At 33.2% G+C, this 13004-nt stretch overlaps 7 protein-coding genes across 7 annotated transcripts; 4 read left to right on the top strand and 3 right to left on the bottom strand.

Moving 5' to 3' along the window:
• Positions 1–773: 773 nt before the first annotated feature.
• BX664DRAFT_176876 (uncharacterized protein) lies at positions 774–1487 on the bottom strand. Its single transcript, XM_051540014.1, has 2 exons — positions 1377–1487; positions 774–1296 (listed from the first exon to the last, which is right to left on the bottom strand). Exons 1-2 carry the CDS (start codon positions 1446–1448, stop codon positions 1033–1035), a joined length of 336 nt encoding a protein of 111 aa, XP_051398417.1. The 5' UTR covers positions 1449–1487; the 3' UTR covers positions 774–1032.
• Positions 1488–1787: 300 nt separating this feature from the next.
• Positions 1788–4043, top strand: BX664DRAFT_338307 (camp-dependent protein kinase 2). Its single transcript, XM_051546408.1, has 7 exons — positions 1788–2094; positions 2371–2430; positions 2509–2981; positions 3055–3140; positions 3262–3419; positions 3499–3547; positions 3608–4043. Exons 1-7 carry the CDS (start codon positions 1911–1913, stop codon positions 3966–3968), a joined length of 1371 nt encoding a protein of 456 aa, XP_051398416.1. The 5' UTR covers positions 1788–1910; the 3' UTR covers positions 3969–4043.
• A 169-nt stretch (positions 4044–4212) lies between these two features.
• On the bottom strand, positions 4213–5680 carry BX664DRAFT_338304 (flavin-adenine dinucleotide transporter). Its single transcript, XM_051546407.1, has 6 exons — positions 5596–5680; positions 5373–5457; positions 5151–5310; positions 4974–5059; positions 4536–4912; positions 4213–4470 (listed from the first exon to the last, which is right to left on the bottom strand). The coding sequence occupies exons 1-6, from the start codon at positions 5632–5634 to the stop codon at positions 4285–4287; spliced, it is 933 nt and encodes a 310-aa protein (XP_051398415.1). The 5' UTR covers positions 5635–5680; the 3' UTR covers positions 4213–4284.
• A 109-nt stretch (positions 5681–5789) lies between these two features.
• Positions 5790–7884, bottom strand: BX664DRAFT_338303 (uncharacterized protein). Its single transcript, XM_051546406.1, has 7 exons — positions 7716–7884; positions 7474–7617; positions 7048–7415; positions 6820–6987; positions 6408–6742; positions 6043–6325; positions 5790–5962 (listed from the first exon to the last, which is right to left on the bottom strand). Exons 1-7 carry the CDS (start codon positions 7873–7875, stop codon positions 5897–5899), a joined length of 1524 nt encoding a protein of 507 aa, XP_051398414.1. The 5' UTR covers positions 7876–7884; the 3' UTR covers positions 5790–5896.
• Positions 7885–8017: 133 nt separating this feature from the next.
• BX664DRAFT_338298 (uncharacterized protein) lies at positions 8018–10924 on the top strand. Its single transcript, XM_051546405.1, has 11 exons — positions 8018–8495; positions 8595–8654; positions 8728–8859; positions 8935–9264; positions 9330–9350; positions 9404–9494; positions 9568–9692; positions 9752–9951; positions 10029–10239; positions 10300–10395; positions 10450–10924. Exons 1-11 carry the CDS (start codon positions 8271–8273, stop codon positions 10777–10779), a joined length of 1821 nt encoding a protein of 606 aa, XP_051398413.1. The 5' UTR covers positions 8018–8270; the 3' UTR covers positions 10780–10924.
• Positions 10925–10939: 15 nt separating this feature from the next.
• BX664DRAFT_338294 (shikimate kinase) lies at positions 10940–11710 on the top strand. Its single transcript, XM_051546404.1, has 2 exons — positions 10940–11110; positions 11188–11710. Exons 1-2 carry the CDS (start codon positions 10951–10953, stop codon positions 11580–11582), a joined length of 555 nt encoding a protein of 184 aa, XP_051398412.1. The 5' UTR covers positions 10940–10950; the 3' UTR covers positions 11583–11710.
• A 56-nt stretch (positions 11711–11766) lies between these two features.
• On the top strand, positions 11767–12996 carry BX664DRAFT_338292 (uncharacterized protein). The gene has a single exon (XM_051546403.1). It carries the CDS (start codon positions 11789–11791, stop codon positions 12965–12967), a length of 1179 nt encoding a protein of 392 aa, XP_051398411.1. The 5' UTR covers positions 11767–11788; the 3' UTR covers positions 12968–12996.
• Positions 12997–13004: the final 8 nt, after the last annotated feature.

Here is a 13004-nt window from a genome sequence, read left to right as displayed (position 1 = left end):
AATCAGCCAATACGACCTCATTGAATGCCGTTGCCGAGATTGAGACGGCATGAATGAACCTTTTTTCTTTTTTTCACTGGCTACAATCACTGATTCTAGCCAATGGCATCTATTGCTTGTTAATATTACTTTTTGCACATTATCAAATCTAATGATGATCTCTCTTTTATCCCTTAGGTGATTATCTAGTGGAAATCAAAGCTCTTTGTCTGTTTTGTGACCTCAAAAAATTATCTGATTACCAAGTGTGGCAGTCCGGTATTATTCATGTTGTAGATTAGCTTTTTTTTTTTTTATCATTCATCATTTTTTGTATACCTATATCAATAAACAAACATTATATCGTTTTTACAGCTGTGATTTTCTTTTTTTCACGAGAATATATAGAAAAATAAGGAGGATGGAGGATATTTGACAACAAAACAACTTTATCAGGGTCTCCATTCAAAAGAAGATTGTAGGTTACCTATGATAATCATTTGTGTGACTTGAAAACCAGTGCCATTTATGTTCTACAGAAGTAAATGACAATCAAGGCACTAATGTGACCAGTTATGATGAAAAAAAAAAACAATGACGATAAAAGGGATGTTTTATTTTAAATAGAAATCTAAAAGTTTTTTTTTTGTTTGTCTTGGCTTGTTGTGTCATGATCATCGGCTTAAAAAAATAAAATAAGAAAGAAAAAAAAAAAAGAACTTAGCCAAGATCTTTGTGGATCCAACGAAAAAAAAAAAAAGTTTTCAAGTTCAATTTGGAGTCAGTCAACAAAAGGTATGTCAAATCAAAGATAAGGTGATATACAAGAGATACACTTTATTTTCTAGTAAGTTATGGGGGAATACGAACAGATAATAGGAATAAGCTGAATGATGTTATAAAAAAACTAACTAATATATAATGTAGAATATATAATATTGTAATGATTAAAGTTTTTCTTTTTTGGGGGGGGGTATAAGTAACAAATATTGGGGGGGGAGGGATGTTCTAAAAATAAGAATATAAAAAAATAATGAAAAGAGAGAACAATTTCTAAAATGTCAATATACAAAAAAATAGAACTAAAATAAAAGCAGTGACTGGTCCATTATGACGATTTCCATCTAATGAGTTGCTACTTGTATTGTTGTTGGTTTCCTTTTTGATGATCCTACTTGTATCTTGTTTATTAATAAAAATATCTTGTTGACGATATAATGATTGACTCATATAATAGAAGTATGATATGGTCGATATCGGTTTCACTAAGATAGATTTTGGTTTCGTTGTTGATTTCATTGTAGTAAAATGATTTGGCTATAACGAAAAGGAAAAAAAAAATTAGTATTTGAAAGGGAATATAGATAAAAGTTTTTTTTTTTTTTTTTGTTCATTACCAAAGAGAGTGATGCAGTTCCTAAAGTGATGATACAAAAAAGTAATAGTAAAAAGAAGAAGGAGACACGCATAATAAAAAGGACAAAAGTAGAATGCAGGAAAAAAAAAAAAAGAAAAAAGAATAGAGAGAGAGAAAGAGAGAGAAAAAGAAAGAAAAAAGAAAAAAAAAGATCCATTTTATTGGATAACGCCACCCAAGTTGCAGAAATGTATACAAAACAAGGTTTTCTTTTTTTTTTTTCGTTCGGAACGGAAAGAAATATCAAGTCCAATGGGAAGGCTAACGCACGCATTGCACAAAAAGTAGATCCGGGGGTTGAAATTCTTTTCAACGTGCCTACTTACTATTTTCTTTTTTTTTTTTACTTTTTTTTTTTTCTCTCTTGTCTTTTGACTCCTTTTTTTTTTCCTTCTTTCTTTCTTTCTTTCTTTCTTTCTTTCTTTTTTTCGATAAGTGTTCTGTTATTCTTTATTATTATTATTATTACTATTATTCAATACTATTGGTTTCTTTTTTTCTTGAATTGCGGAACATGTCCTTTTTCAATAAAATCATCGATAAAGCAAAACATCATCATCATGATCCTGTAGATACTACTACGCGTAATACTTCTACACAACAACATTCTACCACAAACTTAACAACAGATAAAAATGTTGATATGACAACTAGTTCAACAACACTCGATGGTACTCGTATGAGTATCGATAAACCAGGTAATAAAAGAAAAAAAAAGGTACAGGTAATGGTGAAAGGGATATACGTGTCTTTTTTTGGATTGGCGTATTTAATGAGTGGGGTAATGGATAATCATATTACTGCAAATAATAGAAATATATATAAATAAAAAAGGGGGAAAATGATATTCCAATTGAATGATGGGGAGGGATGAACAAACAAAGAAAACAATGGATTATTTAGTTTTAACTTGTTTTTATTTATTTATTTTTATTCTTTTCTTTCCTTTTTTTTTTTATATATATTATCAATAGACAACAATACAAGTGAACCAATGGATACTCAAACATCGGATATGACGAAGGATCAACAAGGTAAAAATAAATTAAAGTAAAAAAAAAAAAAAAAAAAAGAAAAAAAAATAGAAAATAGTAATGGTAATATTCTTATAGATACCATCATAACAACTGTTGATTTACCTTCTACTACTACAACATCTACACCAAACAAAACATTAAATGAAAAGGATACTCAACAACAATTACAACAACAAGTCTATTCAAAATCATCTTATACATCTGTCTTTAATGATCAAAGTATTCTTCAACAACGACAAAATCGACCTAAACTCAAATTGGCGGATTTCCATATCTTACGAACATTAGGAACAGGTTCTTTTGGAAGGGTACATTTAGTTCAATCACGTGTCAATGTGCGTTATTATGCTATTAAGGTGTTGAAAAAGACAGAGGTTGTACGACTGAAGCAAGTGGAACATACAAATAACGAAAAACATATATTGGAATCAGTGGCTCATCCTTTCTTGGTCAATATGTGGGGAACTTTTCAAGATAGTATCAATCTCTATATGGTTATGGATTATGTTCCTGGTGGTGAACTTTTCTCCATTTTAAGAAGATCTCAGGTAAGAACAAAACACTATCATAATAATAATAATAATATTCCTTTTTTTTTTTTTCTTTTTTTTTTTTTGTTAGCGATTCCCGGATCATGTGGCCAAATTTTATGCTGCTGAAGTTGTCTTGGCAATTGAATACCTCCATTCCAAAGATATTATCTATAGGTAAATAATAATAATAATAATAATAATAATACTAGTTCATCAATGATAAGATCCCTCCTTTTTTTTCAAATATATATATTTTATTGACTTCATTTATTGGGGCTATATTTTGTATTTATAGAGATTTGAAACCGGAAAACCTATTACTTGACGCCCAAGGACATATCAAAATTACAGATTTCGGATTTGCAAAGCATGTGCCTGATATTACTTGGACTTTATGTGGTACTCCTGATTATTTAGCGCCCGAAGTTATCCAATCAAGAGGTTACGGCAAAGGTAAGAATAATACTAATAATAAAAAAATTAAATACATCCTAACGACCTTTTTTTTTTTTTAAAAAAAAATTTATTTTAGCTGTGGATTGGTGGAGTTTGGGTATTCTGATATTTGAAATGTTAGCTGGGTAAGTTGTAATAGGATAGTTGATTCATCGACAACTAATGAATCATTTTCTTTTAACTAGACACCCACCTTTCTTTGATGATGATCATCTCAAATTATATGAAAAGATCCTTGCTGGACGTATCAAATGGCCAAGTTACTTTGATCCAAATGCCAAAGATCTATTGCGACGACTATTGACATCGGATTTATCTAAACGTTTTGGTAATTTACGAAATGGTGCTGAAGATGTGAAACGACATGCTTGGTTTGAAGGAGTGGATTTCAATCGTTTACTGGCTAGACAACATCGTCCTCCTTATGTACCTTCTATTCGTGGTGATGGTGATGCAAGTCACTTCGATCGGTATCCCGAAAGTAATGAACAATATGGTATCCAAACTGGCCCTGATCCTTATGTACACTTCTTTTCCGACTTTTAACTTTTATTATCGTTTTTTTTACTATGACTATCCCTCCCGTTAAGTTCCTCCCTCCTTTTTTTTTTTTTTTTTTTTATTATTATCCTCCGTCCTTCCCCTTCTTTACATTAGCCATCTTACCACACGATCAACATACATACATATTTTGATGATGATATTATATATAGTGTCTTTATTCAATTGTAGTTTGGTATCTTTCAAAACAATAAAAAAAAAATTGTATATTTTACAAAAAAAAAAAAAAAAAAAAAATAGATAAATAAATAATCAAAATGAAAAACTAAATCTATATTCTAATTTTACGTCTATTCTAAATTTATGATGCATGATTTTTGAAGTATTGAGTCATATTTTCATATACTAAAAAGGTGATACAGGTACCAGGAAGGACACGAATGATACTTGGCGCCAGGCCCTTATAGAATCCAACATAACCTTCAGCAGATTTGATTTTTTTGATACAGTCCATGACCCCACGATATTCATCTTTTGTTTCACGATTCTATCAAAAAAAAAAAAAAGTTTAGTGGCATTTTTTCTTTTTCAGTTAATCATTGTTTTTTTTACCTGTAATCGACTACGTAATACTTGATATGGATAAGTCACCACTGCAGCTGTTGTTTTCGATGAAACAGCCATGATTAAATATTCCATTGTACTAAGTTTTGCATTGAGTTCATCCTTGGGAATATCACCTTGAGCTTGTCGTAGATCATTTCTCCATTTCTTCATTTCTTCATATGCCATGAATTGGATAGCCCCATGAGACACTCCGAACAACGCAGGTACCATACCACGGTATAATCCACGAATTCCCTCTTCTTTGGCAAGTCGATTTAATCCATTCCATAATCCGGTATATGCATCAGCCGTATATCTAGTTGTTGTACACATTCTTGTTTTGATAACCCATAATGGATTTGTCATGATCGCAGTAATGGCTCCTATCATACAATAGATAAATATAAATGTCATTTAACCAAACTGTTTTTTTTATTATTTTACCTGCTTCTGCTGATGCTAATAAATGTTGCCAAGCTGCTAGTTTTCCTTGATCATCCTTTTTCATTTGTTTTTTGATCAAACTATACCTGTAATCAAAAAAAAAAAAAAAAAAAAATCAAACGAACGTAAATGATTGGTTCAAAACACCCCTCTTCCAATCTCATTCAAGTGCCTTACCACCAGAAATAAAAACCCCAACTTGCAGTAGCGCCAGCAACACTAGGAGAAACACCACGATATAATCCTCGAAAAACACCTTCATGTTGAATTATATCTCGAAATGACTTGATAGTCCCACCAATCAAAGGTCTTTTTGTTGAGTGTTTGGCAGCATCCACTAATCGTTCACAAAAAGTCAGTGATATCTTTGTTTAGTAGTGGTTTTTTTTTTAATCTTACCTTGAAAACGGATCTTGATAACATCCAGAGGATGAAGTATAGTAGTGGAGATAAGACCAGCACCAAATCCTGCCAAGGCTTGATCCTAATAATAATAAATATAAACAAAGTCAGTTTCACAGTATTCAACCAGTCTATCTTGTTTAATATGTTCTTCCACTATCGACTTTGTCACTCACATGTCCTCTTTCTCCTCCTTCATTTCCTTTTTTTTCTATAATACCATATGAGTCGAGGCTGTGAATGATTTAGTATCAGTCATGACGCTGGAAAAGTCTATTATATAAAAGAAAGAAAGAAAAAAAAAAATAATAAACCTCCTTTTGCTTTTTTTTTTTTTTAACCTGGCAAGTGATAATAAAAACCCCGCACCCCACACACAATTCCAATTTGAGATAATTTTAAGACAATCAGAAATTTTAAAACTAAAAGTCATATCTATTGTATTAAAAAAGTGAGCACTAATCTATAGAATATTACTAGATGGTTGTATGATAATAATAATGATGATGATGTTGTTGTTGTTATTGGGAAGAAGATGATGTAGCACCAGTATACTCTACGCCCATAGCATACTTCATAATTTCACTCTAAGAACATAAAAAAAAAAAGAGTTCATATTCTGTTTAGTCCTTTTTCACAGATCCATTTTTTTTTTTTTGGGTAATACCTTGACAGAATCTAGATTATTAAGAGTAGATAATCCAAAAGATCTTAACCAAGCAATGGGAGCAGCATCTGTACCAAACAATCGATGCATCTTGTCGCATGCACTAATCATCACGATATTTCGAATATATCTATCTGAGGCATAACCACGTAGTAAATTGATGTTTCCAATATCTTGTCCTTCCAAAGTACCTTGAACTAATACATTTGTCAATGATTCCACATCCAATAATCCTTGATTTAATCCTTGTCCAGCCAATGGATGGGTAGTGTGAGCAGCGTCCCTAGTTCAAATAGAATCCATTCATTATGAGTTCGCACAAATAGATAAATAGTCTAAGTCCTTTTTTTTTTAATGATCATTACCCAACGAGAGCTACACGATCAGAAATATACCGTTCAGAGTTTCGTAGCTTGAGAGGGAAGCTGGCACGACTAGCTTGTTGAATTTGAACCACCTTGGGAGGTAAGATTTCGTTGGTTGACTTGTTTATCACATCATCTCGCCATGCTACCTCGGAAGCTAAAGATGGAAATGCCTTATCATTATCCAGTTGTTTGTAAAAGTAATCCAAATCCACATGACTGAGACGGAAAGCAGCATTCACCAGTTGTACAAAATCTTCCTCAGAGATTGTTTTAAGAAGTTTGGCTAAATGTGGTTTAGTAGACCATACCATGGATGCATATCCTTCACCCATCTATCAAAACAGAGAAAAGAAAAAAAAAAAAGAAAGAAAGAGATCAGTTAAGATACTCTTTTATTGTATATACGTACAGGTAACATAGCGATAGGACCAGTAGGTAAAAATCGTTGCCAAGCTGTTTGATGATCCAAAGAATCCAATTTCAAAGTAGCTACTACACCATGAGCATCATAATCCCATCCTAATGATTCTATACATGCAAACTTGCGTACAGGACTATTGATCCCATCCGCCCCAATCTATCATTCAGAAAATAAATAAATAAATGAGATTGTGGTCATAATATATCAAGATATTACCAATAATCTAGCATGAAGCTTCGTTTTATTTTCAAGATGTACGACAGGCCAATCCGAAAGATCCAAACCATCGTCAGTATCAGACATAGGTTCCTTTTCAATAGTAGACACACGAGCACGTTGTAGAATATCCACTTGAGCACCTTCAGCGCGGCATTGTTCTAATCGTTTCAAAAGAGCATGTTGTAAATGGGTATTTTCAATCATGTAGGCGATTGTGTTTCGACTTTCGACGTCATTAGATGCATCATGAGGGTTCAACGATGTTGCGTCAAAATGAATACGAGCTCCTGTCACGCCATCCCAGACTTGCATATCAGTATAAGGATTGGCGCGTCCTGGTGACAAATGATGTGTTGCACCAATACCTATTTACATATATAAAGATGAGTAAGAATAGTCATATTTTTATAGTTTATTACTTACGCTTCAAGAATGCCATAGACCCCGGTGTTAAAGATACTGTCCGATTCGAGTAAATGTCTTGCTGAGGAGACCATTGCAGTGTATTTGTCAAATCCATGGCTTCTATCAATGCAATTCGTTGATCCTTTAATAATGGATTACTAGCTAAAAGAAAAAGGAACAAACAAGAGAGTTTAGTTAAACAATGTATCGCGTAAAAAAAAAAAAAAAAAAAAAAAAAAAAAAAGGAAAAAAAATAGTACCTATGGAACATGCAAGAGCAGTGCCTGCAACACCACCACCCACAATGACAACGTCGTAGGCATTGTTTGGATTTACAACAGTGGAGTACTTGCGATAAAGTCTTGTTAATGTATTGAATTTGGCAGTTTTCGATACTGAAGATAAAAGTCGGGAGAGCATGGTTGAATGTCAAGAGTTGAAAAAAAAAAAAAAAAAAGAAATGATTGAATGTGGTGAAAAATCTTTCTTGACATCGTTTCAACGTCCGCTTTGGATATAAGAAAAAAATCAGTCCACAGTTATTGAGCTAAACGAAATCATAGTTTCAACGTATTTTATCTCAAATGAATATATTATATAATTATATAAGTGATTATCATCATTATAATTCATACCCAATTTGATCATACTGTATAATCTGTATGGATGCCCAAATTTTGGATTCATGAGCACCAGCGGTAGTTGAATCCTTTGCTTATAAAAAAAAAAAAAAATTGGACAGGACAATTGTTCCTTCACTTGTAGTCTTCTTCATTCTTATACAATTATTCGTTCTCACGACTTATCAGGAAAATATGGGTGATTTACTTTCTGGCGACAATGACGAACAGTATTCTTCTCAAGTGATTGAAGAAGAGGATCTCTTTCTTGACGACCCTTCGTTTGATGAAGAAACAGCAGCATTGTTTGATCAAGCTGTGGCACAGCACGATCAAGAGTCTAGTAGTACAGGAGTCGACAACATGAACAATCACCAAACTTCACTTCGAAGTCGTCTAGCAGGTGCATCTGCTCATAAGGTAACAAAAATAGTATATATAATAAAAGAAACAGAAAGAAATACAAACCATGATATATTCAATATCATTCATTTCTCTCTTTATATGTAATATATATAGGCTGGATTGGATTCATTGGATAAGGAACGAGTCAATCAAATAATATATGAAGCTTCCAAGGTAGGTTATTGATATATATATATCGCTAATGATTGGTGATGTATGATGGATTTTTATTTATTTGTCATTATAGGGATCTGCCTTTTTTGAAAATGAACGCAAGAAAGATCAAGCTTTAACTAAGAGGATAGATGAAATGCTATGGAGGTATGATCAAATCAAAGACTTGGACTTATCTTTTGAAACAAAAATCGTGGATCACAAGGTGAAAAAAAAGGAACATCGAGTTCTTACATGATTCTATTTTTCACCATACTTAACATTTGTTTTTCTTCTCCAGATTCGGGAAATGGAAGATAGTCGAGATCTGACTCAATGTATTTGTCATGTGGATATGGATGCCTTCTATGCTTCAGTTGAAGAATTGGATGATCCTTCATTGAAAGATGTACCTATGGCTGTGGGTGGTATGTCCATGTTATGTACAAGCAATTACCTGGCACGCAAATCTGGAGTTCGAAGTGGTATGCCTGGATTTATTGCCATCAAGTTATGTCCATCTTTGAAATTGATACCTTTACATTTTCCAAAATATCGGGCTGCTTCTGCAAAAGTAAGAGCGATCTTTACCAAATATGATCCTGATTTTTTACCGATGAGTCTGGATGAGGTAAGTCAACTATTGTTGTTTTTATATAAATGCATATAGTCTTACTATTCTTTTTTTCTTTATAGGCATATCTGAATTTGACAAAGGTAAAACAAATATGAAAGTAAATATCGTCTTAACCTTTTTTTTTTTCTTTTAGTACCTCAGTACCACTGATATGTCACCAGAAGAACTTGTACAGAAAATAAGAAATGAAATATTTGAAGAAACCAAGTTGACAGCTAGTGCAGGTTGGTGATCTTAATCAAACGAACAAAGACTATTTTACTTATCTATTTTTTTTTTTTATTTTCTCTGTTTCAGGTATAGCTGCCAATCGAATGTTGGCGAAAGTATGTAGTGATATGAATAAACCGAATGGACAATATTTTTTACCAATGGAAAAAGACGCCATCATGAACTTTACGAAAACACTCGCAATACGAAAAGTAAGGAACAAGAAAAAGAGAATAGAAAAGATGCTAATCATCTATTTTATTCCTTATAGGTTTCTGGTGTTGGTCGTGTCACTGAACGAGTGTTGGAAGCTTTGGATGTCAAGACATGTGGAGATATATATCATCGACGAGCTCTACTTTATAAACTCCTTAGTCCTATCAGTTTCAAATTTATGCTACGATGTTATCTAGGAATAGGATCTTCAAATTTACATCTGGAATCAGCTCGAAAAAGTATGAGTGTAGAAAGGTAAACAAAAAAAAAATTTTTTTATATTATATATATATATATATATATATATATACTGATGATTTTTTTTTCCAAAGAACGTTCTCACCAATATCCGATCGTGTAGCATTATTTAGAAAAGTGGATGAATTGTCTGATTTATTGGCAAAAGATTTGGCAAAAGATGGATTACGAGGAAAAACGGTGGGCATCAAATTGAAATTGACATCGTTCACTGTACGTGTCCGATCAAAGACATTTCCTGGTTATATCAGTAATAGTAAGGACATCGCAAGGATTGCAAAAGAGGTAAAGAAAAAGAAGGAAGAACTATTACAATGGTGACTAATGTTTTTATATCTATGATAGCTAGTGGAGAAAGAATTGCCAGTGGATATCAGATTGATGGGTATCCGAATGTCATCCTTACAACCTCAGACAAATGAAGATCATGGTATGAAGAAGGTAAATAATGATGGTTGTTGTCACATCTATTGGATTGAACACTTTTATTTATAGTATTTTACAACAGCCAATACAAGTAAAAAGAGGATACCAGCAAAAAGGGAACATTCTGATGATACACAACAAACAATATCAACGATGATTCAACTTATCTGCCCTATTTGCAATCGATTACAACAACACATGGATAATCATCAATTCAATCATCATGTAGACGAATGTTTGACCAAGATGGAAGTAAGATCGATTTTACAGGAACAACTGGATGATGACATGGATAATAATAATAGAAAGAAACGATTAACATCAACCTCTAAACGACGGAACAATGACAACAACGATACGAAGTCTTTATTAGATTATTATTATACAACATCTTCTTAGATTGCATTTGTTGAACGGGAAAATTCAATAAAGAAATAAAGTTTTAACTGAATCAATGATTGGCTTTCAATGACATCCTTCTTTTCTCCGATTTGGTAGTAAAAGCGTGGGGGACCCCAACTTTTTTTTTTTTTTTTTTTTTTTTTTCGCTTCTTTAACTTTTTGATCACCATGGTCGACAGTCATAAACCAGTACCTGTATTTATTGTTATGGGTGTATGTGGTTCAGGCAAAACTTCCATTGCTGAAGAATTACAAAAGTTACTGGGTTGTGATTATGTGGAAGGCGATCAATTACATCCTCCTGCGAACGTTGAGAAGATGGGTGCTGGTAAAAATAATATAATAGTTTCTAGATAAATTTATAAACTAACGATTTATTTTTTTTTTTGAATCTATAAAAAAAAGGGATTCCTTTGGTGGACGACGATCGTTGGTCATGGTTAGAAAAGATCCGGGATACGATTATTGAACGAACTGAGGGATTGTACAACAAGAAAGAAGAAAGTAGTAGAGCGTTGGTAGTGACTTGTTCCTCACTTCGAAAGGTATACCGAGATATCTTGTGTCAAGTACCTACAGACAAGACCAAAGTGACATTTGTATATTTGAAGGGTTCTCCTGAACTTTTAGCGGAAAGAATGGGAGCTCGAAAAAATCATTTCTTTGGAGCATCTTTACTTCAGTCTCAATTGGATACTTTGGAAGAACCTAATGCTGCTGTGGAAAACGTGATTGTTGTTGATATTCGTCCTGAACCTAAAGTGGTGGCTGCCAATATTTTGTCTCAAATTACTATTTAGATTATTATTTTTAGAATCATATCAGCCTATTTATTCTGTTATTTTTTTTGTATATAAATAAAAAAAGGATATTGATATTTTTTGATATGTTTATGCCAAGGCTTGAATCTTCAAAGTCAGTCTAAAAAGTTTATTTTATTCTTACTCCTTTTCTTTTTTTTTTCTTTCTCTTTTTTTCCTTTTTTTTTTTTTTTTTTTCTCTAAATATGATACCTCCAAGTTCAACTATTACAAAACAACAAGCAGATGAGATAAAACAATTAGCACTTGATGGAAATAAAGCAGTGTTTCAACGACTCAAGGATATGGAAAAGGAAATTCAGGCTAGGCATAAGAAGACAAGGATCTATTCTTGGACAATAGCAGCATTACAAAGACAATATCAAGTACGACTTTGTGAAGATCGATTACTGATGGAACGACGTGAAACGCAATGGAACAAGCTTATTGAACGACGACATCAACTTCAACAAGAGATTGTCACTTACACAAACCGGATCCAGGAACAAGAATCACAACTTCAAGATACACGAACGCACGCCCACCAACGCTATGAAAAGTACAAGCGCCGCCAGCACCAATATCATCGATATGCTAAAGTACCTCTATTTGGACATACTTATAAACGCAAGTACCTTCGAGCACAAAAGAAGAATCAGCTGGCTGAATCGCAGGTAGCCGCTTGTCGGCACGTCATTGATGCTATCAAAGATAAGAGGATAGCTGCTGCAAGGGAAATTCATCAAGATCAACAAGCACATGAACAACTTAAGATTGACATCCAATGTATTCGGGACAGGATCTCAAAGAATGAAAATCTCTGTAACAAACAATGGAAAGATGGATTGACATTTTGGACGGAGCGAATGGCACTTGCTTGTCTAGCGGTAGATCAGAAAATCGTATCTATTCAACATCTATTACGACAACAATCATCAACACAAGAATTGGATTCGGTATTGACATCTTTTCAATTGGCGTGTCTGGATTATGAACAAACCGAAACTTATGGTGAACAACAATCTCCATGGTCTTTGGAAAATGTGGATTTTACTTGTGCCAAATGCATGCAACTGATTCATCAAGAAAAACCAATGCCCGACAAGAATCGTACATCAGACATCCTATGTGCTACCTGTTATCAAACTTCAAGAACTACCATGATCATCAAGAAAAAATTAGGTTTCCTTCAATCCCCCTCATCATCATCATCCTCTTCTTTAGTAACGTCACCTTATTCTTCTCTATTATTACCTTCTTCCCCTTCTCCTCCACTTACTCCAAATCCATCTAGACAGTCTTCCTTTACTCATGATTCCCCTTCTTATGCACTTCCTATTCCACCCCCAAAAGATCCGTTTATCCAAAAACCATTGAAAGCATGATAATAAACAAACATTCTTTTTACATCCTATATCATAT

This window comes from Halteromyces radiatus, assembly GCF_025201355.1.
Source record: "Halteromyces radiatus strain CBS 162.75 chromosome Unknown BX664scaffold_6, whole genome shotgun sequence".
Classification (NCBI taxonomy): Eukaryota; Fungi; Mucoromycota; class Mucoromycetes; order Mucorales; family Cunninghamellaceae; genus Halteromyces; species Halteromyces radiatus.
The sequence above is the reverse complement of the archived record's forward strand: the minus strand, read 5'-3'. Positions and strand labels throughout refer to the sequence as shown.